The 24,830-nt window shown below is 41.6% G+C and overlaps 1 protein-coding gene across 1 annotated transcript in view; it reads right to left on the bottom strand.

Moving 5' to 3' along the window:
* The window catches only part of SUCLG2 (succinate-CoA ligase GDP-forming subunit beta), a 276,580-nt gene extending 263,803 nt beyond the window's left edge, over positions 1-12,777 (bottom strand). The window contains exon 1 of the mRNA XM_028110361.2: positions 12,629-12,777. Coding sequence (XP_027966162.2) covers positions 12,629-12,712 — 84 coding nt within the window. The 5' untranslated portion in view covers positions 12,713-12,777. The remainder of the gene's footprint in view (positions 1-12,628) is intronic.
* Positions 12,778-24,830: the final 12,053 nt, after the last annotated feature.

Below are 24,830 nucleotides of genomic sequence, written 5' to 3'. Positions count from 1 at the left end.
TCAAAGTTCCAGTAAAGGGATTCTTTTCTGACCTATTAAAAAACACTTTGAAGTATGTTGGGGGGAAATAGATTCATCCTGTAGCAGAGAACAAAATATCTCCAAGAAAGAAATACTGTAACTCATGGATTACTGTATACATAACATTACTGATATACTGCAAATATTAAGATAAATGAAATGTCATACTCACTTGTGGCCCTTTGATGGAAAAGGAAACAATAATTTTCTCTCATCTCTATCTGAAGCTTAACTCTCTAAGTTTTCCCCCACATTAAAATTATATTTTATATAAAATATAGTAATAAAATCAATTTTATACCACTCATAAAAGCCTCACCATAAACTTTTATTGGACAAAAAAGAAAGCATCCATTACATTCACAATATGCCCTGCTAGGAGTTTTGGATCTGATATTTCAATCCTAAAAGTACCTGTGATATTGTGATTTGTAATAAGAAATGCGTATTTGGACTTTATCCATGGTCCTAGTATGGAGCTCCTAAAACTGCTGGAAATTCCTAACTGATGAAAGTGATAAAGTTATCTTCTTGTTATGTGCACAAGGTGACTTTTGGACTCCACCTAAGGATGGGGGCTGGTTGCTAGGGGAACCAAGCAAGTGATCAGAGGGTCGGAGCTTTCAGTCCCATCCCTCTTAGGGGAGGCGTGAGGGTCTGGAGATTGAGTTCAATCACCAGTGGTCAAAGATTTAATCAATCATACCTATGTATGAGGCCTCCATAAAAATCCCTGACCTATGGGATTCTGAGAGCTTTGGAGTTTGTGAACACATGGAGTTTTGGGGAGAGTGGTGCACTCAGAGAGCATGGAAGCTATTCAACTCTACTCATATACCTCACCTTAGGCATCTCTTCCACCTGGCTGTTCTTGAGTTATATCCTTTATTATAATAAACCAGTAGTAATCTAGTAAGTAAGTACTCTAAGTTCTATGAGCTGCTCTAGCAAACTGATTGAACCTGAGGTGGAGAGGACCAAGGGAACCTCCAATCTATGGTTGGTCAGAAGCACAGGTGACAATTTAGACTTGAGATTGGCAGGGGGAGGTTGAAGTTTTAGGACTGAGTCCTTAACATGTGGAATCTGATGTTATCTCTGGTAAACAGTGTCAGAATGGTGCTGAATTATAGGACACCCAACTGGTATGGGAGAATCACTTGGTGGTGTTAGAAAACCCATCTGAATTGGTGTCAGAATCTACACCCTTAGGCTCAGCCTCCCCAAAGGACCAATCATAAGACTTCTGCCTCCATTTCAAAGGAGCCTACTCAACACTTAGTCATTCAACCCTTCTTCATCATTTTTATATTAGTGAGGATAATCGGTTTATAACTTACTATCTCAAAATTTATCTAGTTTTCCTAATTAGCCAAATAGCACATTTATTTTTTCATGCTAATTATAAAAAAGTTAACAACTGAAAAATTTATTCTTCTTTTCCCTGTATTGTTGCTTTTCAGGTTTAATGATACATCCCTTTAAAAAGAGTTCTGAATTGTAACAAAGAAATACTCGCCATTAATAGTTTATCCCCTTAATCAAAAATAATTAATAACTTTCAGCTTTCTTTATATTACTTATTTAAGGTCTATGTAAGCCCTAAGGTTGGAATGAGAGTGCATATTAAATGTGGTTTTCCTCTCCTTTTCAAAGGTAAGTTAGCCCAAATAAGTCCTTCAAAGTCCAGGCAGTTGTTAACTACAGCATCTTGACAGCAATTAGGAGAGCAGGATCAGAAGATGGGGGCAACAAGCAAAAAATATCAGTTTCCTTATACAAATGTGAAGAGATCCCCATTGATCTGGCAAAAACTAATATTTTCTAATAAGGCTAAAAATCTCCCAATCAGTGCTGAGGGCAAGAAAGTCCTTTTCCCAAGAGATTTCATTTTATTCCTTCTATTCCCGAGCACACAAAAGGCACCACAAGGAGCCTCTTTCTCTCCTTTAATGTCATTACCTACCTTGACTCTTCTGATTCTCTATTCTGGGCTTCCATTGCTGATCCTTGCAAAGTGAGGCACTGAGGGGATTTAGAGGGAAGGCAGGGAAAAGATCTATGAAAATAAAGCCTTTCTGATTCTAGTTTGCAATAATAATCCTAAAACCAATCACTAATATTTATTGATAATTCAAGGCACAGTGCTAAGATGGTGTGCATGAGCTCAGTTAATGCTCAGTGCAACTCTGGGAGGTGAGTACTGTAACTCTCCCCATTTTGCAGATAAGGAAACTCAGGTACAGGGTAATTTCATCAATTTTACAACCAACAACTTTTTTGTACCACTTTCATGTACCATTGGGAAAAACCTGCCAATCAATCTATGACACAAGTATAAAACATATCTGGAATTCAGAGATGTTGAAATGTGAGGGGAGAACAGTGTGTCTTACAAATAAAATACATAAATAATTTTCACAAGACCATGGGTTTGAATGAAATGAACCCTGCCCCGAGTCCCAGCTTACTGCGCCATGGACTGATGTGGGAACCAGCAGCCTCTGCAGGTGGCTGAAAGGAAGCCCTGCCCAATAAGGAGCTCATTACTGAGTAGTGGCAAAAAGACCCAAACAAATCCTCTTTGGGGAGCATAAAGTGGAGGTAAACAAAGAGAAGCTGAGGTACTTCAACTCAGAATATTGTTTCAAGCAAAGCTGAGGAAGTGTTCTGGGCCTGTATGAAGCCCACTGTCTACATGTATCTTAGAAATACCGGTTTGGCTATTTGGATAAATGAGCTGACTTCTCATGACACCCCATTTTCTCATTTAATAATTCCTTCCTGAGAAATGTTTCATTTTTTTTTAAATTTTTTATTGTTATGTTAATCACCATATATTACATCATTTGTTTTGGTGTACTGTTCCATGATTCACTGTTTGTTCATAAGAAATGCGTTTCATTTTAATCACAAGAAAACAGTCTAAAACAAGGCCCACTGCCATCACCTTCAAGTCTGGTAAATTAGTCCAACACAGATCAAAAAGGTGAAGAGTAAGAAAACCTTTAGAAAGTTGGAAATGTGAAAAAGGAAAAAAGCAACCATGAACATGTGATCTTGGAGAAAACAAGATGGGTTAGCAGCAGTTCATGAAGGATGGAAAATATCATGATGCTCTAAATGGAGATCAGGCCACCCCACCGACACTGCACCCTGAGCTCTGCTACCTGGGGGAGCCATGGTGCTATTCCTAAGACCTCCCCACCTAAGCCATGTGCTGTAGGATAGAGGAAGACACCTTATACAAAACAGTCAATCTTTCAGCCGGCCAGTGATTTAAACCTGAATACAAAAGGATGAGCTAGACAAATAAGATTTTCTTATTAGAAGTATAACATTATGGGAGACAGAAGCTGGATGATGTTTTGGGGACGGGGGCTATAGTAGGCATGGGAATGGATAATCAAAATCACGTACAGGTACCCCAGTGTTTATAGCAGCAATGTCCAAAACAGCCAAAATATAGAAAGAGCCCAAATATCCATCAGCAGATGAATGGATAAAGAAGATGTGGGGTGTGTGTGTGTGTGTGTGTGTGTGTGTGTGTGTGTGTGTGTGTGTGTGTGTGTGTGATGGAATATTATACAGTCATCAAAAAAAAGAGAAATCTTACCATTTGCAACAACCTGGATGGAACTTAAGGGTATTATGCTAAGTGAAATAAGTCAACCAGAGAAAGACAATTATATGATTTCTCTCATGTGGAATTTAAGAAACAAAACAGAGGATCACAGGGGAAGGGAGGGAAAAATAAAATAAGACAAAATCAGAGAGGGAGACAAACCATAAGAGACTCTTAACTACAGGAAACAATCAGAGGGGCATTAAGGAGGGCACGTGATGTAATGAGCACTGGGTGTTACACGAAACTGATAAATCACTGAACTCTATCTCTGAAACTAATAATACATTATGTTAATTAATTGAATTTAAATAAAATTCTAAAAAATCATGTGCAGGTAGAAGTTATAAAGAGATGTAACCAAGATAAGTGACAGAAAAGGCACAGAAGAGCCAACACCAAAGAAGACTAGCCTTGAGTTCTAGCACATGTCCCTTTCAATAAACTTATTTTCCTTGAGATATATCCAAGCAGGTTTCTTTCAACCAAAGAACAGCACCACCCACACAAGACTGAGAGCACAGAAGGGAATAACTAAGCCAGACTGCATCATTCCAACAGGGGCCAGGATGTCATAAACATCAGAAAAGGCCTGGGGCTTGGGGCTTGGAAAGTGCATCACTGTCACTGTGCTCAGGTTTAGAAACCTGTGCTTGGTAAGGCAGGCAGATTTACGGGGGTTTCTATTTCTCTTCTTTTATTTCCATGTTCCTTTCCTGAGGCCATAACAAGGTGTCCAGGGAATACTTGGGCATAGGGACAAAGTACACGGTTCTAGGAGCAAAGATAAGCAGAGATATTTTTTAACTAGAGTGGTTCCTCACACCCTCTCCACTCAGGGATGGTAAACAGGCTTTTATCACCGTTTTGCTTTAGCACAGGATAAGGAGAAGCCAGCAATGGGGACCCAGCACGGAAACTGTGGCTCCTGTCCAGTCTATTGCCTTAATAATGCCAATCTTTCTCTGCTATCCCCATTACCAACATTCAGTCCAATTCAGTTACGGTTTTCCAGAGACAGTCTTGGTTTCTGTTATACCCCTGTTGCCCTAGTGTAATTACTCAGAGTGCTCACATTCACTCTCAAGGTATCCCAATTTGGCAATAAACAATAAATTATGCAGTCACCCTAATTTTGGTCCAAGCCCCCATCTTCTTCCATTTTATATACCATTGGAGGGGGGAAAAAAAGAAACCTATCAATCACAAGTGTGCAAAAAAGTTTAGTTTTCAGAGATACTGAAATGAGAAAAAGTTAGCCTTATAATAAAATATGTAATTGTTGGGGCGCCTGGGTGGTGCAGCTGGTTAGGCATCCAACTCCTGATTTGGGCTTAGGTCATGATTTCGGGGTCGTGGGATCAAGCCCCATATCAGACTCCACGCTCAGTGCAGAACCTGCTTGAGATTCTCTCTCTCTCCCTCTCCCTCCACCCCTCCCTCTGCTTGCACTCATGCACACTCTCTCTCTCAAATAAATAAAATCTTTAAAACATTTATAATTGTTACAGATCACAAAAATAATCAGTGTTAAAGGTAAGACTTAGGCCCAGGCAGTCTGATCCCAGTCCTGATTTATGCATATTGTCCTGACATAATTACAACTGGCACTGAATCAGTTCAACAGTCCCCCAGATGATCTCCATGCCTGGATTCCTCAAACCCTCTTTATCCTATATGCAGAAAGGGTACCCTAAAGCATAAAAGTGCCCCTATCGCCTCACTATCTAACTCTTTGATGACTCCCCATTGCCCTCAAGAACAAACCTTAACTCCACTACCAGACTCACCAGGATCAGCAGAATGGTACCTGCCCCTGTTTATGTCTCCCGCCTAATTTCTCACTGCTCCCCCACCTCAAAATCCACAAGACAGCTCAAAATCCCTCCTGAAATTCCTCAGTGCCCACGAGTCACAAACCTGGGACTCAGACAGCCCCAAAATGGAAATGGATCAAGCACATGGAGAAGTGGAAAGTGGTGGGAAAAGAGAGATTCCAGACCCACATCCCACCAGACTCACAAGTCCCACACTTACACAGACCTACTCCTAATGCTTTGCCATGTCTCCAGGACCAATTTATACATTACATCTAATCACTCCAATTTTAAAATAAAAATAAATTTTAGAGTTAAACATTAGAAAGGTATGCCTTCATGACTGGTGCTGAAGTGCTATTCTTTTGGAACCATTTCTAAAAAGAGGTAAAAGCTAGCCATGACATCGGCACACTGATCAAAGTCTGAACTCAGAACACCAGTTCATCCTCCATTAGCATTCCTCAAAGCCCACTCTGCAAAGGCAATGCAATTTCACAGCTTCTCCAGCATTCCTGAAACCCTCCAGGCAGTGCTTTGCACTTGGGTAGACAGCAAAGGGCATGTGCTAGTCGCCCTTTGGTACATATTTTGACTATGGTCTATTCTCTAAGTGTCCTCCCACCTCAAATCTTTGACACACATGAAGTCCAGAGGCCATTGCTACTAAGTCAACACCAAGATGTGCAAACATTTCTGGAATGACCCAGATCCAGGACGGTGCAACTGAGCTCCCCATGTGACCTTCCCCACTGCTACCTTGGGCTTCTACAGATTTTTGCTTCATGTCATCTGTGCAATATGAACAAATGGGGCCCAGGATGCAGGCCTTGGATTCTCTGAGCCTCAACTTACCCAAATGTAAATGGAAAAAATCATCTCCATCTCACGTGGTTGTTGCAAGGATTAAGTGAAATAAAACATATGGAAACACCAAGCTAGTGTCTAACCCTGAGATGGCAGCAAACAATACATGTTTATCAGATCTGAGAAAGGAAAATGTTTCTAGCTTAATAAAGCCTAAAAAAAAAAAAAAGAAAGTAAATTTAGCTTCTAATTCACTGCAAGAGAATTAATCATTATGAGCCAACTGTATCATTATAAGGTCAAATGTTTTCTTTGGAACCATCTATGAGAATTAGCCCTTTTCAAAGAACAATAAATAGAGGATCAGCCAAGTTCAATAATTTGCAAAGCAAGAACCTGGCAGACCCAGGATTTCAACTTAACTCTGTTTGAATGCAGAACTCATTCCCTTTTCTCCTCTGTTAATCTGTTTCCGAGACTCTGAAGCCAGGGGAGGAGAGAGTCAGTTAAGAGCCTGGAAAGGACAACTGTGCAGCACTGGTTAGTACGCCTGAGTTGGCACAAGCCCAGAGGACCAAAGGTGCCTGCCACTCAGGGCAAAGAGACGGGGAAATGTAAGCAATCAGTGCAACCAGATGGTTCAGCCCAAACAGGATCCTTTAGCAATACAGTTTAATGTTTTAACAGCCTAAGTGTCTTGTCAGCATGAGGCAGGTGACTCCCGGGTACCGTGATTTTAAGCAGGTGACTCTGACCCCTGCACGCAGGCTTAAAGAAATGATGTGTAGAGATCACTCTGCACGGGTCTCTGGCACATGTGGAATGACCAGTCCTATTATGAAAGCCCTTTCACAAGTAGACTTTCTACAGCCCCTTCCTTCCTCTCTTGACTCAATTTTTCTACATCGTTGCTCAACTTCAATTGTTACTTTACCTGCCTCTGGCTCTTCTCTGCGTACCCCACCAACTCACCGAGACCATAAAAGCTTACTGAATACCTAGTCGGGCCAGCTGGGGAAACAGTGGTATGTAAGAAAATCTTTGGCCTCACAGAGCTTACAATCTTATATTTGTAGGAGAGGGAAGAAGACAGACCACAAATAAATACACAAACAACACAGAGTAAACCACCAGTTAAATTGTTGTAAACTGCTAAATAAAGCAAGAAAGGGGCAGAGAATAATCCCCGGGGAGAGGGAGAATCAGATAAAATAATTAGAGAAAGGCCAGTCTGAAGATCTAACATCGAGTCAGAGAGGTGAATAAAGGAAGGGCACACAGCCTGAGATCAGAGGGAGTGGTGTCTCAGAGGCAGGGCACAGCAGGTGCCCCAATGCAGGACCAAGCAGTGCCTTAGAAGACCAACAACACAGCTCTACTGCAGCTATACCATCTCATATAATTACTGGTTTACATGCCAATTTTGCCACCAAAATATGAGCCCCCTGAGGGCAGCCCCTGTATCTCCTTTCTGCATTCACTGTCATACATTGTGCATTCATTAATGAGGTGCATCCATATGCCCAGCATTCTCTTAAGCAATGGATTTACAGGAAAGAACTAAGTCAACATAGTTTCCACTTTCAGGGAGCTTACACCAAATAGCACTGGGCACAGACTAAGTGCTCAGAAAATGAACTAAATGAACAGTATTTGCTTGGTTTTTTGGTTATGGAGTTCTATACATGTTGAGTTCAAGGCTTTCTACAGCCCATCCTCCTTCCTCATTTGCCTAAAAGATCACCATCAGCCCTCCCTTTCGGTTACTCACCTAGCTGCCTCTCCATTCTCTGTACCCGCTACTCTCCCCATCTTCTCTCTGCCCTCTGCCTTTCCACGCAGCCCACCCCACCTGGAATGCCCTTCCCACTTCCATCTTCTTCACCAGACCCACCTGAGTATTATTTCCCATAATTTCATTAGTATATTGATTTTACCATTTGCTCAAACGTGTACAAGTCTCTCAAGCTCTTCAGGCAAAACATTTCCATCGAGTAACAGAAAGCGATAAAGTGACAATTCCCTACTGAGTAGTAAAGAGAATTGAAGGACAAATGATCTGAGGTTACTTACATAATTTCTCTTCCTCCCCAAAATACAAGATACTATTTCAGGGACTTTCTGGGCATTGTGCCTACAGAACTGGGCTAGGATACGGGTGCAGCCAAATTCTCACTACTCTGGGTCTGGACACTCCATCCCCCGCTGTAAAGGATAAGTTTCATTTACAGTAAATAAAACCACTTTGGGACACTTAAAGGTCTTCCCCACACAGAAGGTCAATAGTTGAGCTTCTAAATTATCTGAGATAGATTTCCTTTTCCAACAGCAGAAATTGCAGATGTACTTCATCTTAAAAAAAAAAAAAAAAGATACTTATTCTTTTAGGCAAAAAGGCACATACAGGTGAGTCACAACTTCCAAAGCAGCCTCCACAGCCTCATTTGGCTGATAAGGACTTGCACAGAACCTTTAGGCCTTCACTTCTAAAAGCCACGCATCCATCTTTCTCCTCCTACTACCTGAGAGAGGAGAAAAGTAAGCTGGAGCCATCCATTTTGAAGTCTACAACAGCAGGGGTCTAACCAGATTCCTCCAACGGTATGTGGACCTGAAAGGCAGTGTTTCCCACGGTGTCTATACTTCTCTTACAACACAGCAGCTCTATGAACTTTACCCTGCCATAATAAGTGGGAAAATGGACAAAAAGGGACCAATACCATGTTTAGAATTATCGTTAGCTATTTAAACTCTGTGCCCTCGACCAAGATTTCCCCTCAGACATGACCCATGCAATGGGCTCTGTGTCACAATTTCTGTGCCCACTGTGGCCGTGCCTTGCTATATGCCATGTAATGCAGCACCCTCTTCTCCCAGCTGACTATTTGGACATGGCAACATGGCCTTTATCTGTGAAAAGAGCCCTAACAATGGTTAGATCTTCACTGGGTTGCTGAGTTCACAGAACATTCTCTCTAATAAAAGTTTCAAAGCCAGCCTAGGTCTATAATAAGTATACAGTACAGTGATTAAATGCCTTGTCTTCAGCAACCAGGACTGGGGTTCAGACCCAACTATTTTTTACAAGGTAAATAATTTTGGGCAAGTCACTTAACCACTCTGGGCTCTTATAAGCTCCTTATCAGATGCTGCAAACCCCCACACGATCTGGCCCCTGCCTACCTCAGACTACTATTAGTACCACCACTTTCCCCTCTTTAACTACTTGGACACGCTGAGCTCACTCCCACCTCAGAGTCTTTGCACTTGCTGTTTTCTCTGCCCAATACGCTATTCCCCAGAGTTTCACTTGGCTGGCTACTTTTCGTTCCTCAGGTCTCAGCTCAAAAGTCAAAAAGTCACCTCCAGGATCTCATAAACATAATGTTGAGAATGTGAGTCCACAACTGTACAATCCCATTTACATAAAGTACAAAAAGGAACAAGACCATGGAATGGTGGTCTAAGTCAGGGGACTGGTTACCCTTTCCAGGGTGGAGGTAGCAACAGGTAGGAGCACCAGGGAGCCCTCTGGGTCACTGCTAAATGATGAGGTTTTTTGCTCTGGATCTGGTGACCTGGGCATGTTCAATTTGTGAGAACTCATCAAGCTGTCCACTTATAATATGTACATTTTTAGTACATGCGTTATATTGCAATAAAAAAAATTAGGCCAAAACTAAACTAAAAACCCCACTTTATCAAATTGGGTTTGCCTTGACCATCTAATCTACACTCACCTTCTTGGCTAGTCATTCTTCTTCCCATGATCCTGTTTTATTCTCTTCATAGCTTCTGTCCTTGACTGAAGCCATATTATTTACATACGAACAGTCTAGCCCTTCCCCACCCCCATGAAAATAAAGTATGTGATCATGTTCTCTGCCTGCTTTGTTCACTAACCCCAAATATCAGCACCTAGAAGAGTCCTGTCCTCTACATGGGCTGAATAAAAAATATATGTAAAATAAGAAGTGGATAAAGGGGGCCTTCTTAAACTATAACATCAATCATAAGTCAAAACACTGAAGCCAAGAGCAGAGGAAATAAAAAATGTCAAAGACATTAAACCTCGGGAATAGGTCTCAAATGTTAAATTTAACTATTGGGGGGGTAAAGTATCATTCTAGGGGTACCTTTGTGAATGGTTAAAGTTACTTCTCTAAGCAGAAGCGGGGCCTTCTATCTCTATACACCCAATAGCTTTGCCCAGGGTCCAGTACAAAGTAGGTCTGAGTCAGGAATGGCAAAGATTTCTGAGACACTTAGTGAGGATTTTTAGGTTTGGTGGGAAAAGGGGGGTCATGTTCAATTGTAATGTTTGCCACGGTCAAGGGAATAGTTAGGCACAACATCAAAGGAGACTCAGATGGAGTAGATACTAAAAAGTATCCAAGAATTTGAAGAGTTTCTCACAAGTCATGAGCAATGCTCACCTATTACTGTCAATTCTAAGATGTTTATAAAGAAATAATAAAAGTGTGTCAGTAGTTCCAGGACTTGGGTATAGTTCCTACTTGGTATGCAGACTAACCTAAATCCTGACATAATACATTTTCATGAGGAAGTCTACACTCATCAAGTAACAGCCTGGTGTAATAGAAACTTAAACTATTCTGGAATCGGCTCTGCCACAAACTCTCTTTATAAACCTTGAACAAGTCATTGAACTTCTCTAGGCCTCGATTTTTCCACCTGTGAAATGAGCTGGTTGGACTAGATGCTTGTTAATGTCAAGCTTGCAAGATAGTGTCTTGGACACCATCTGCTCTCCCCAACTTAAAAAAATTCTCACCTTTGAAACCTTGTGTTTACCGGATAACACATCATCTACAAAAATCAAGGCTATTAGATGGAGTGAGGTAATGGATCCTTTCACCTAGTCTTCTTAGCAAACCAAGGCTATCTGTCCCCAACCAGATTCTCTACAGTGTTGTGTTCAGGCTCTCATTTCTTGGTTAGGCAGGAAACCCAATCACACATCAGCTAAACACTTAGGTTTCTCTGCACAATTACTTGCTTTACTTTAGTTTTCACTGCCCTGGGCCCCATGTTTCTCATCAATTCTACACTCACAGTTAGCACCACAGTTCTTGTTTTTTGTAACACTTAAATAATGAATAGGACTTGATCACCTGGAGGTATTCTCCTTACTCTATTACAATAGTTATTAGTGATTTTAATTAGACAAAACTGCCATTCCTTGTGTTATCACACCATACTGTCAAGTGCCTATTAAGGATATTACAGTAATAGGTGTTAGCACCTTTTAAATTTACATTAACAAAAACAGAGAAATGAGAAGTCAGGAAATGAAAAGAGAAGGGGGGGAAAGAAAAACCTTGCGTGTGTTATAATTAGCCAAAGCTTAGAGTAACTCAAAAAATCATTAGTAGCTATCTTTTCATTTTTTATAAAAACTATACTATGCATATCCTGGTTAAATTTGCATGAGTGATAATTTGCCTCTCATAAATTAAAAATGGGAAAATGAACAAGCACATTGCTCTGTGTGGCTGAGACCCACACTGCCCTTTCTTTAAAAGGGGAAAGAGGTTATTTACAGAGAATCAAAAATTGAGCAGTTGAGCGATTTCTCCAAGAGTCATCACCAACTCAAAACTCCCCAAAGGGCTTCTGACTACTTCGACTCTTGTCATTCTGCAGAAGGTAGAATCTCCTGGAAGCCAAGCTCTAACAGCTATTCAGCATGCACCCGGGCCTCCTTAGGTTTCTATTCTCCATAAAGGAGAAGAAAGTGGACAGGGTCAATGCTATGACGTGTTTGTGATGGGACTGACTGCTCCTGGAAAGAAGGGAGCGCGTTTCCCACTTTTTTCCTTGACACCCCCTCCCCCCCCCACACACAAACACATTTCACCAACTCAAGCGCCCTGAAGTCTGCAAAAGCAGTCACCCTGTACAAAGTTCCTCAGGGAGGTGAGTTACTAATACCAGCCAGGCTGGGTTAGGTTTCTAGACATGTTCATCACGTGGCCTAACAAACGCGCTCAGGAGTCAAGACGTTTCCAAAGCTGAACCGACAAAGCGGATAATAAAACCGCAGGACTCCAAAACCCGGCCCGAGGAACTTCTTGACTGGCCACGCAGCGCCAGGTGCGGTGTCGGTGCTCTCCACGTGTGCCCCGGGAAGCCGCCGCCAGCCGCGGCTGAGGGCTAGGCGTCGCCCCCCTCCGTCCCGGGGCCACAACCGAGCGGAGGCGAAGGGGTCCCCCGTGCGCAGCTCCGCGCGCCGCTTCCAGGGGTGCAGCGCCCGCGCCGCCGCGCCCTCGCTGCTAGGAAGGAAGCGGCGGCGGCGAGGAGGGCCGCGGGGCTCCTTGCCACGGGGCACGCTCACCTGGGACCTGGCCGCCAGCAGCGGGGGCCGGAGCACCAGGTCTCGCAGAACTTTCCGGGCCTGCGCTGCTGCGGGAGACGCCATCTTAAACAGGAAACGGCGCGGGGGAGCCAAGTGCGCGCGGGCGGGGAGGCACTAGGGAGGTGAGGCCGGGCCCCCCTCACCCCTCCCCCCGCGCAGCGCCCCAGCGCCCGGCCCCCTGCGTCCGGCCCCGCCCCTCTGTGTGATCAGACTGAAAGACAGGCAGAAGTGGGTTCCCTGGCTCTACATTCCTCTTGCGGCTCTGGGATTTCTTAGGGATAGTAAGAATTGATTAAAAGCACGCTGGGGGTGCGCCTTCCCTGTGGCAGGCACTACAGATTAGGCAGTGAAGAAGGTTGACGGATTTTCTGCTCTCAACAAAGTTTATAGAGTCTAGTGGAAGAAGTAGATAGTAACAATGATGCAAGTAAGGATTTAAATTACTATCATGAATAGGCAAAACACAGGATTTTTAGGGCAGTGAAACTGCTCTTTATGATACTCCAGTGCTGAATACATGTCAGTATATATTCATCCAAATCTGTAGAATAACCAATACCTAGAGTGAATCTTAATTTAAACTAAGAACTTTCAATGATAACGATGTGTCAATGTACAAATATGATAAACAATGTATTGATGTGTCCACTGTAACAAATACACCGCTCTGGTGGAGGATATTGACCAGCAGAGAGAAGCAAGACATTTGAGTATGTCTATGTGTGTGTATGGGGGGGGGGGGTGGCAATAAGGGAAATCGCTGTACCTTCTGCTGAATTCTGCTATGAATCTAAAGCTGTTCTTTAAAAAATGACGTCTTAAAATTAAAAAAAAAATACTATCATGGACAATTCCTTACTTGGGAGTATAGCAATTAAAAGGGAGGAATGTGAGGAGCCTGGGTGACTCAAGTCAGTTGAGCCTATGCCTTCCACTCAGGTCATGATCCCAGGGTGCTGGGATCAAGTCCCACATCCTGCTCCCTGTTCAGCAGGGAGTCTGCTTCTCCTTCTGCCCCTCCAACCACTTGTGCCTGCTCTCTCTCTCTCTCTCTCAAGCAAGTAAATAAAATCTACAAAAAAATAAATAAATAAAAGAGGGGAATGAAATAGTTACCCTTAGTGTTTCCTGCATGAGTTGCATTTTAGAATAAGCAAAGACCCCAAGATGATCATGAAAAGTCCATCTTTAAAGAACTCTTAATAAAGTGGGAAGGAGTAAAAGAGTCCAGGAATCACCATGCTATTCCCTTAAATAGTAATTAATGTGGGCCACACTCATCAGTGAGTGGACTATTTAAGGGAAAGTTTGTGGGGAACTTGGCAATGAGGGGATCAGGCTGTTACATCCCTACATCCCTAAAATTTTCCATCTCAGAATTCTCAAGGCTAGAAGTCTGAAATCCAGCACTGCTGCTCTCCCTCCAGGGAGCCTAGGGGAAAATGCATTCCAGGTCTCTTCCAGCTTCTGGATGCTGCCCGGGGGTTCCTGGGCTAGTGGCCACATCACTCCAATCTCTGCTCCGTCTTCACTAGAATGAGTGGGGCTGTCCCCAAACTTCCTCTGCCTCTCTAAGCATACATATGCTTGCATTTAGAGTCCACCCAGGTATCCTAGGGTACGTTCTTCTTCAGATCCTTAAATTACACATCTTTTGCCATATAAAGTAATATTCACAGGTTCTGGCATTTGGAGGTGGACATAGCTTTGGGGGGCCCCCATTCATTCCACTGCATGGGATGCACTTTGAAGCACTTGGCATCACTTACAATGTTTTCTTGCCATTAAAGTTATTTGAGTTTAATAAAGACTCTTGGGTTTATGATCATTTACAGGAATACTGGGGACAGAGAAATAATGTGAAAGGACTCTCTAATGAGGCAAAACCAAAACGTGGAACAGTCTTAGGACAACAGATGTGGTATTTGTGTGTGTAAATCAATGGCATTTGAAAAGGTGAAGGAGGACTGTTCTAGAGTAAAAGACATTTAAGAACAAAAGCTTACCTAATGAAGGACATAAATTGTGATGCTTGTTTGGATCCTAATTCGATCAAAGCAACTCTAAAAAGACCTCTTTGGGTCAATCGGGAGAATTTGAGTTTGAACTGGTAATAGGTGATCTCAAGGCATTAGAATGAATTTGATGAGCTGTGGCAATGGCATTATAGTTGTGTCAGGCATGTCTTCCTTGGGTCCTGGCTCTGGCGTCCCAGCTCCATGTTCACTCTAGCTGTTGCTGTTGTGCTCAGAGTTGTGCAGGTGAAACATGATGGCACCTCCCCTAAACTGCACCACAGATCTCTCACTTTCTGGTCTGGGCTGCTCAGGTCTTCTCTGTGGCCTCCTGAAGGACACCTGTGGGAAACGTTCCACCCATTCTGTCTGGTTCTGAAGCATTCCATTGCACACCTGGGAGTGTTAAGAGTGTTAACACCCACCCCGTGGGGCATCCCTGACCAAGACGGTATCCAGTGGATAAACACTCCCCATTTCAGTCACTTAAGGCACATGGTGAATGAAATTCTACAGTTCCTCAGGGGGTTCTCAACAGAATCAAGCCCAGGTGCCCTCAGGTGCATCCTTGGATTGGCTTTGCCTCCTCCTGGGTTCCACTCTTCTCAGTTCCACATTGCTCCTTGGGATCATTTCCCAAAATAACAACTTGCATGGAAGTCCTTGTTTTAGGCTCTCCTTTTGGGGGGAACCCAGGCTGAGACTGTAGTTATGACAGAAATTAATCATTTAAAAGACATACCTATTGAAGTATTTAGAGTTGAAATGTCATGATGCCCAGGTTTTATTTCAACAACATAAAAGCAGAAAGAGAAGGAAAGGGGTAGATGAAGCAAATGTGGTGAAATCATTAGATTGTTGAAAGTGAGTGTCATGTCTCTAGGAGTATATTCTTGTAACATTTCCCATGTTAGAGCACATCCATCCTCTTTGCTCAACAGACAAAGGAGGATTTCAGTGCTGTGTCTCTGACTGAGTTAGGAGAATGCATTTCTTATAATTTCAAAAATAACAGGCCATGTCATTTTTTTAATTTGTTTTGCTTTATACTGCCTTATTGACAGTAGTTTCTTCCATTGATACTAACATTTAATTCCTAAGGAGTACTGATATGTATCTATACTATGACGTGATAGTACCTTGCACACTGAACTTGCTTTTCATGTCTCAATTAGACTGCACCACAACCCTGTGGTGTTTTCTCTCTTTCCTTTTTCATTTACTTTTTTTCTCATTATTCTCTCCCTCTCACCCTTCCTCCTGGTTGCTCAATAACAGGTATTTCCACCTGCTGCATCTTTTCCTAATCAATGGGTTGTGGGGTGTATGGTGTATGGGTCTGTGAAGCAATAGAAAAAAATATATTGGTCTCTGCCTCAATTCCTGCACAGAACTCCAAAACCCTTTGGAATTTCCTGTGTTATAGGAGCATCTTTTATTCCAATGAGGCGACTCTTGGTGGGCTCCTGGATAGCCTCAGAACGGGGGCAGGTCAACAGAAAGACTAAGCCATGACTGGAAGCTTGGAAATTTCAGCCCACCTCCCATCTTCTGGGAAGGGGAGAGTGCTGGAGATTGAGTGGAGGATTGATCAGGTCTACATGATAAATCCCTCCATAAAAATCCCAATAGTACTGGGTTCAAACAGTGTCCAGGTTGATGAACATTGCCATGGAGGGGGGCACACCCCAACCCCATGGTGATGGAGCTCCTATGTTCAGGACCCTTCTAGACCTCACCCTATGTATCTCTGAATCTGGCTATTCATCTGTATCCTTTTTCACATCCTTTATTGCATAATATATTGATAGATGTAAGTAAATATTTCCCAGAGTTCTGTGAGCTGTTCTAGCAAATAACTAAACCCAGGAAGGGGGTCATGGGATTTATAGCTGGTTGGTTGGTCAGAAGTACAAGTGACATCCTGGGATTTCTGATTGCCATCTGAGGTGGGGGGCAGAGGCAGTGTTGTGGGACTGAGCCCTTAACCTGTAGGGCCTGCACTCTTAGTGTCAATTGAATTGAATTGAATTGAATTGAATTGAATTGAATTGTGGGACACACCCAGCTGGTGTCAGAAAGATTTGCCTGGTGTGGGGGAAAACCTCAGTCCATTCAAAGGGAGAGTTTGGTATTCTAAAGAAAATCAGATCAAATTACTAAAAACAACTGACATGGAAGTATGGATTCATTATAAAGTACTTGATTATAACTCAAAATACAAGTTGTATTTCTAAGCCAGGAAAAAAAAAATAAGTGAAATCTATTTGAGCTCCCATCCTAAAAAGCAAAATTTTGAAAGTTCAACGTGGGGTATTTCCTGTGGCCTCATTAGATAAAAACAATTCACTTGTTTGATCCAATTCATTCTAACTTGTCCATCTGACTAATTTCACATGGCAAGGGCAGAAAGGCCTAGTTTGACAGTGTACCAGGGGTTTTAGTCAGGACTCCTTTTGTTGTAAGAGACAGAAACTGAAGCCAAACCCATGGTACTCATTGGCCAACATAAAACACCGCAGAAGGAAAGAGTGTTCATTCTTAAAGATAACTGGCATCATAGGCCCAAACATCATGAGGACTCTGTCTCTCTTCATCACAGGTCTGAGTTTCTCTCAGCTTGACTTCTTTCAAAACACTTTCTTTTACAAAATGAGGAATTTAGGTACTCGGAGCTCTAGTATCAGACCCTTAACTTCTCTTGATTAAATGAAAGAGAGCCCTCATCTCTCAGCTCAAATTCTAAAAATATCTCAGATTCTGATGAAGCAGGCCATTGGGGTCCCCGTTCCATTCCTGAACAAATCTCTGGGGCCAAAGAGACTTGCCATGCTGCTTTAGGTTGGGTTCAACTACAAGTGGTTTTATTAACGAAGTTCTCCCAGTGGGAAATGTTAAGGGGATGGAGGAAAGAAAAAGAGGAAAACAGGCAATCAAAACTAATTTCGGATAAGTGCTAGCCAATCTCTGATCTCACAGGGAGCTCTGGAGCATATTCTCATATCAGAGTTTGTCCCCATCTTGAAGGAAGGGAGCCTGGCTTTTGCAACTGCACACTAGTCATTGATCACAGGTTGCCCCGAGGGACTATAATCTCCTAGATAGTTTTAGCTCTGGCTCCCTAGAGGTGAGGCAGCTCTAGTAGTCCAGGGCAAACCTCTGAAGAAGGTTGCAGGTACCAGCTATTTGCAGCATAGCCCAGGGAGGTTGGGGACTAGGCATATAGCACTGACTGGTGTCAGCTATAGATGCTCATCCCTGTGTGGCATAATTATTTTGAGATTAATCATGTTGTTTTGTGCATCAATAGTTCATTCCTTTTATTGCTGAGAAGCATTCCATTGTAAAGATACAATTTGTTAATCTGTTCACCTATTGATGGAATCTAGCACTTTTATGTATCATATATATTACATTTATATGTCATATTCTTTCATTGGTACTGTAAGGTAGGTTTAATGCCCATTTTACAAAAGAGGCATTTATGCTCAGAGAGATGAACTAAGTTACCTGATAAGTCAGCTCCTAAGTAGTGGAGCTTAGATCTCAGGCTTTTTCCCTTCAGCAAAGCCTATGCTTTTTTCTACTCTCCCCACCCTCCTAAGAACATAAATAGACACCAACTGATTGTTATTCACTTTAATTGGTAAAATGTATATATTCAGAAGTTTTCCAATTTTATGCTCTTACTTAAAAGACTTACCTTTAGCTTTGATGCTTTCTTTCTGCCATAACTGGGAAATAACTAATTCTCTTCTTTCTTTCCTCTTAAAATTAATGAGACAAAGTAATTCAGTAGGATGCTTCCTAGAGATTGCCCAATGATTGGTCATTTTTACTCTACTATACCAAGTCATTTGTCCATTTCACTATTGAGCTAAACAGCTGATGGTTTAAGAAGGCAGCACTAAGTATGTGCCCTATTCAGATGCCTTGAGGTTTCAGAGTAAAATGGGAAATGATACCAGATAAAACCAATAGGAATTTCAGCAGATTTCTCCATGACAAAACCTCACATCTCATTTCTTAGAAAACACCACTGTGCCCACACTGGCACCTTAAATTTATACATTTACATTTTGGACTTGTATATGTCCAATCCCCCCAGTTCAGTTGTAAACTCTTTGAAAGCATCCACCAAACCAACTCTGTGTAAAATCGGGATGTCCAAGCTCAAAGTTTTAAATTCATTCAACCCAGAGTGTAGACATTCTAACTTGCCAGCCTAAAGTCTTTAGATAAGGAGATGCCTAAGAATACAGTTTGAGAGATTTTACCTATGTTATAATAACTTCATAAAGCAGTGGGAGCTGAAGAGCTCGTCAGACAAGGAGCCAGAAGGAAAATGAGCAAAGTCTAGGTTATTAAGAATGCAGCACATTTTGTTGGAGTTCTGCCCATATCCCCTATGTCCTCACCTCTATCCCCTATGTCTTCACCTCTGTACTCAGAAGGCTACTTACTGAAATCCCTTCAGTTCTCTCTGGCTGAGGTCATTTGTCTGCCTTTGAGAACAGGCTTGGCCAGCATGCAGGACAAGCCAAAAGAGCAGGAAGGTTAATTCCTTTAGAAGCAATCCTCAACTGTTAACAAATTATTGGTGCATAAACACTCCAGCTCCCTCGCCTCTTGGGTGGGATAATTCTGAAGGTGATCTACTTTGTCTCGTAGAGTTTCTCAGTGGCATTGAGCCCCACTTAATGTAACAGTCACCTGCTCAGTAAATCACCCATTATTGTCTTCCTTGCATTCTCTGTCTCACTTCCAACACTTCTATCTGTGCTTCCTGGAATCACTTTCCAAATTAACTTCTTACACTAAAATCCTTGTCTAAGAGGCAGCTACTGGGGAAAGCCAAACAAAGCAGACATTAACTAGAGTAGTAACAGCAACCACTGTAACAAGTACCCAGCATACTGGGTTCGGTGCTTCAAATACAGTTACCCATTCAATACCCATAGAGAATGTAAAAGGTAGGTGTTTTTATTCCTATTTGACTAATGAAGAAATCAAGTCTTTGAAAAGTCAAGACTTAATCAATTTCACGCATTAAGTAGCAGAGTCAGGTCTCCCTCCCCAGGTCTGAGTGACTCCCAACTCTGTTTTATACACTATCAAAACTCTCAGGCCAGCCCCCTTGGAGTTGTGGAGTGCACAATTAATAGAAGCTTACCTACTGGTCCTGGGAAATGTAAACATCTTTTTCTTACTTGGTTGATAGTGCCCAGGAAAGGACTGGGTATGTTGTAGCTTCCAGCAGAAACTAGTGAAATCAAAACGATTTTTTTATTTGTTGTGACTCTTTTGAAGCCTTCACATGCAGTTTAAAATGAGCATTAGCTCTCCTAGCTGTGTTTGCAGAAGTAATATCAAAATGATACCCTATTCACATTTCTGTCTGCCATTTATTCTGGCCTCACTGGTGTGCTGATGAAATTACTAGAAGTGAACATTCTCATTCTGTGCTTCTCATTATTGAGGAAGGAAACTCAAGGAGTTCCCAATATATTTTATTTTTTTAATATATACACATACACTGTTTTCCTTGTTCTTGAATATATGCAATTTATCTATCAGAGCAGCTTCCATTTCTTATTCATTCTTATTCTTATTTTTCATGCATATGCCAGAGAGAAGGAATTTTAATCACTGAAGGAACATTTGTATAATAAAAGCGATCTCTGCAATTCCTTCAGTGAAGAGCAGGAATAAATGATCTATAGATTCTTAATGCATTGCTCCAAAAATGAGTTTCAATTTGCACAGAAGATTCAATAAATTGTTCTGTGTCCCTTAAAGACGTACAGATGCCTCATGGGATATACTGCAAAGGATTCCATTTAGAAAGAATTTTATGAGTAATATATTCTCTGCACTTGTCTCCCCTCTGTTAATGGCTAACAACATTGAATAATACAAGCATGCTGTTTTTCTTTTCCTTTTAATAAGAGGTCCAGCATGAACTTCCCTCTAAAGTTTTTTGAATTTTTCGGAATTTAGCACAAACATCATTTGTGATTTAAAAGCACAACACAACAGTTGAGACCAAATGAGATCTTAAACTTGTTCAACAATTGATTAACTTTATACTTAAGAAGTAACACCATTACACTTAGTTTTTATCTGTGGTACCTTTACAATATGCCTATGGCACAAGTATTATATCCATTTCTTAGGCTATAACTGAGGCTCAGAAAGGGTAAGTACTTTATTAAAGGTCACACAATTATCACAATGTTTTAATGTTACCCACAAGTTTTGTCATTTTGTACCTTTATAATCCATTCTACTTAGACTTATCATATAGATACTGCCCTGCAGGTTAGTCTAAACATCAAATATTTTGTCTCTAAGACTTGGCTCTTGTTCCAAAGGCATTAAGTAGTTTATTCTTTACATTATGTGGCTGAAGGCTTTTCATATTGCTTTGCTGGGTATAAGGAGTGGTAACTAACATTTTTGAGACATCCCAATTAATCTTAACTTATTAAACAAATAATAACATCAAATTTTTCCTGTTTTTATTGTTTGGGTGGTTAAGAAGAGCACAGAATCTACCTACATATGCTCATGATTCATTTCTGGCTTTACTGTGGTCTGGTAGTATTGATGGAAGACTGTTTAAAACATAAATTAATTATCATGAATAGAATAAAGAACTATTTTTCCTCTTAAATTTTAATTTCAAATTTTTTTAGCCTAAGGATGTTATGAAGCTTCATGTCTGATATCCGGAATCTTCATACGACTCTAACATCAATAGAGTATCCTTTCTGTAATTGTGTCTAAAATTTCATACAAAAGAGGAGAGGGAGGAAGCCATCATGCTTTTTTACCTTGCTGGATCTCTAACCTGTGCCAGGCATGTTTTGAGGTGTTACTTACTTTCACTGTGTTGTTGTAACAGCCATGAGAAACAGGTTCTAATGTATCCCAGACATTTCACCAAGGCTCTGCAAGGTCAAGGAAGTTGCCCAAGCTGAAGACATTGGGAAGAGGCAGGGTGGGGACTGGAATCCTGAACTGTCCAACTTCATGGCTCAGGAATTTTCCATCCCAGTGTATCCTAAAACATGGATGGCCCAGAAAACTAATTTCAAAAATGATGGCAGGTATTATGTGAAAATAAGGTTTTCATATAGGCCAAATTAATTTGGGGAACAACAGAGTTAACCAGAGTTCTTTACTCCAGGATTTTTTCAGAGCCCATACCATGCTAATTCACGAACTCAATCTGGACGGTGACAGGCAAAATTCTAAGATCGCCTCCAAGATTACAACCCCTGGGTTCTATATAATATCCTCCCCTTGAGCAAGGGTGGGATTTGTGAAATAGATGAGCCACTGCTCCTGTAATTAGGCTGTGGTATATGGCAAATATGAAGGGAGTCAGAGCTGACTTGGAGTTAATCAAAAAGGAGATTTTTCTGGGTGGGCCTGACTTAATCAGCTGAGAGCCCTTAGAAGAGAGACTGGGGTCATTCTGCTGACTGTGAAAAACAAGCAGGCATGTGTGATTGCCTATAGAGAGGGCTCTCTCTAGTTGCTGAGGGCCTTAATCCAAACTCCACAAGGAACTGAATTCTGGCAATTACCACATGAGCTTGGAAAAGGGCCTAAGTTTGAGAAAAGAACACAGCTCAACCAACACTGATTTCACTCCAGTGAGAATCTGCAGAAAACCCAGCTAGGCCAAGCCTGGATTTCTGAGCCATGGAATCTGCGGGTGTTGTTTTATGCTGTTAAGTTTGTGGTACTGTATTATGCAACATTGAAAACTAATGCGGAGAAATAACACTTAATTTTCAAGAAATCTTTTCTTTCTAACTTTTTTCCCGGTTTATCTCATAAGACTGGTGTTTTGTTGAGTCACCTAGGTAGCTCAGTCTGTTAAGCATCTGACTCTGGATTTTGGCTCAGGTTGTGATCTCAAGGTCATGAGATTAGGTCCCGTGCTGGGCTTTGCCCTGAGTGGGGAGTCTGCTTGCGATTTTCTCTCTCTCCTTCTTCCTCTGTCCCTCCCTTCACCCCTCCCCCTTTTATTTTTTCTAAAAGAAAATAGAAATAGGGGTACCTGGGGGGCTCAGTCCTTAAGTGTCTGCCTTCAGCTCAGGTCATGATCCCGGGGTCCTGGGTTCGAGCCCCGCATCAGGCTCCCTGCTCGGCGGGAAGCCTGCTTCTCCCTCTCCCACTCCCCCTGCTTGTGTTCCCTCTCTCGCTGTCTCTCTGTCAAATAAATAAATAAAATCTTAAAAATAAATAAATAAAAATAAAAATATTAAAAAATAAATTAAAAAGACTGGTGTTTTGTAAAATTAACTTTTAGGAAATGCTGCATTTTTTTCTCTGTTTATATTTTTTTATTTAAGTTTAATTAGCCAACATACAGTACATCATTAGTTTCTGATGCAGTGTTCAATGATTCATTGGTTGCATATAACACCCAGTGCTCATCAGATCACATACCCTCCTTAATGCCCATTACCCAGTTACCCCAGCCCCCACCTCCCTCCCTTCTGCAACCCTCAATTTGTTTCCCAGAATCAAGAGTCTTTCATGGTTTGTCTCCCGCTCTGATTTTTTCCCATTCGGTTTTCCCTCCTTTCCTCTATGGTGCTCTGTGCTATTCCTTACATTCCACGTATTAGTGAAACTATGTGATAACTGTCTTTCTCTGCTTGACTTATTTCACTTAGCGTAATGGCCTTCAGTTCCATCCATGTCAGTGCAAGTGGTAGGTATTCATCCTTTCTGATGGCTGAGTAATATTCCATTGTATATGAACCACATCTTCTTTATCCATTCATCTGTTGAAGGGCATCTCGGCTCCTTCCATAATTTGGCTGTTGGGACATTGCTGCTATGGCTATTGGGGTGCAGGTGTCCCTTCTTTTTACTACATCTCTATCTTTGGGGTAAATACCCAGTAGTGTAATTGCTAGGTCATAAGGTAGCTCTATTTTTAACATCTTGAGGAACCGCCATACTGTTTTCTATAGTGACTTACGAGCTTGCATTCCCACCAACAGTGTAAGAGGGTTCCCCTTTCTCCACATCCTCACCAACATTTGTTGTTCCTTGTTTCATTAATTTTAGCCATTCCAACTGGTGTAAGGTGGTATCTCACTGTGGTTTTGATTTGCACTTCCCTGATGGCAAATGATGTGGAGCATTTTGTCATTTGTCTGTTAGCCATTTTGTATATATCTTCTTTGGAGAAGTGTCTGTTCATGTCTTCTTGACCATTTCTTGACTAGATTATTTGTTTTTGGGTGTTGAGGTTGAGAAGTTCTTTATAGATCTTGGATACCAGCCCTTTTTCTGTTATGTCATTTGCAAATATCTTCTCTCATTCTGTAGGTTGCCTTTTAGTTTTGTTGACTGTTTCCCTTGCCATGCAGAAGACTTTTTATCTTGATGAAGTCCCAATAGTTCATTTTTGCTTTTGTTTCCCTTGGCTTTAGAGATGTGTCTTGCAAGAAGTTGCTGCAACCGAGGTCAAAGAGGTTACTCCCTATGTTCTCCTCTAGGATTTTGATGGATTCCTGTCTCACATTTAGGTCTTTCATCCATTTTGAATTTATCTTTGTGTATGGTGTAAGAGAATGGTCCAATTTAATTCTTCTGCATGTGGCTGTCCAATTTCCCTAGCACTGTTTATTGAAGAGACTGTCTTTTTTCCATTGGATATTCTTTCCTGCTTTGTTGAAGATTAGTTGACCATAGAGTTGAGGGCCCATTTCTGGGCTCTTTATTCTGTTCCATTGATCTATGTGTCTGTTTTTGTGCCAAGAGCATACTGTCTTGATGATCACAGCTTTGTAATATAGCTTGAAGTCAGGCATTGTGACGCCCCCAGCTTTTTTTTTTTTTTCCAACATTCCCCTGGTAATTTGGGGTCTTTTCTGGTTCCATACAAATTTTAGGATTGTTCCAGCTCTGTGAAAAATGTCGATGGTATTTTGATAAGGATTGCATTGAATGTGCAAATTGCTCTGGGCAGCATAGACAGGAAATGCTGCATTTTAAATGACATTCATCTCTCCCTTGGAGAAAGAGTAATGGTCAGCATACACCATTTGTTTCCAGGAACAGGCAGACTTTGTTTCAATTAAAAGAAGGGACATGTCACCTCCTAAAGAGGAGTGGAGGATAGTGTTGAAGCT

The sequence above is a fragment of the Eumetopias jubatus genome, unplaced genomic scaffold (assembly GCF_037043125.1).
Source record: "Eumetopias jubatus isolate StellerSeaLion01/CBP00866 unplaced genomic scaffold, mEumJub1_p1.0 scaffold_1, whole genome shotgun sequence".
Lineage (NCBI taxonomy): Eukaryota > Metazoa > Chordata > Mammalia > Carnivora > Otariidae > Eumetopias > Eumetopias jubatus.
Note: the sequence above shows the minus strand (reverse complement) of the source record. Positions and strands in the feature narration are given on the sequence as shown.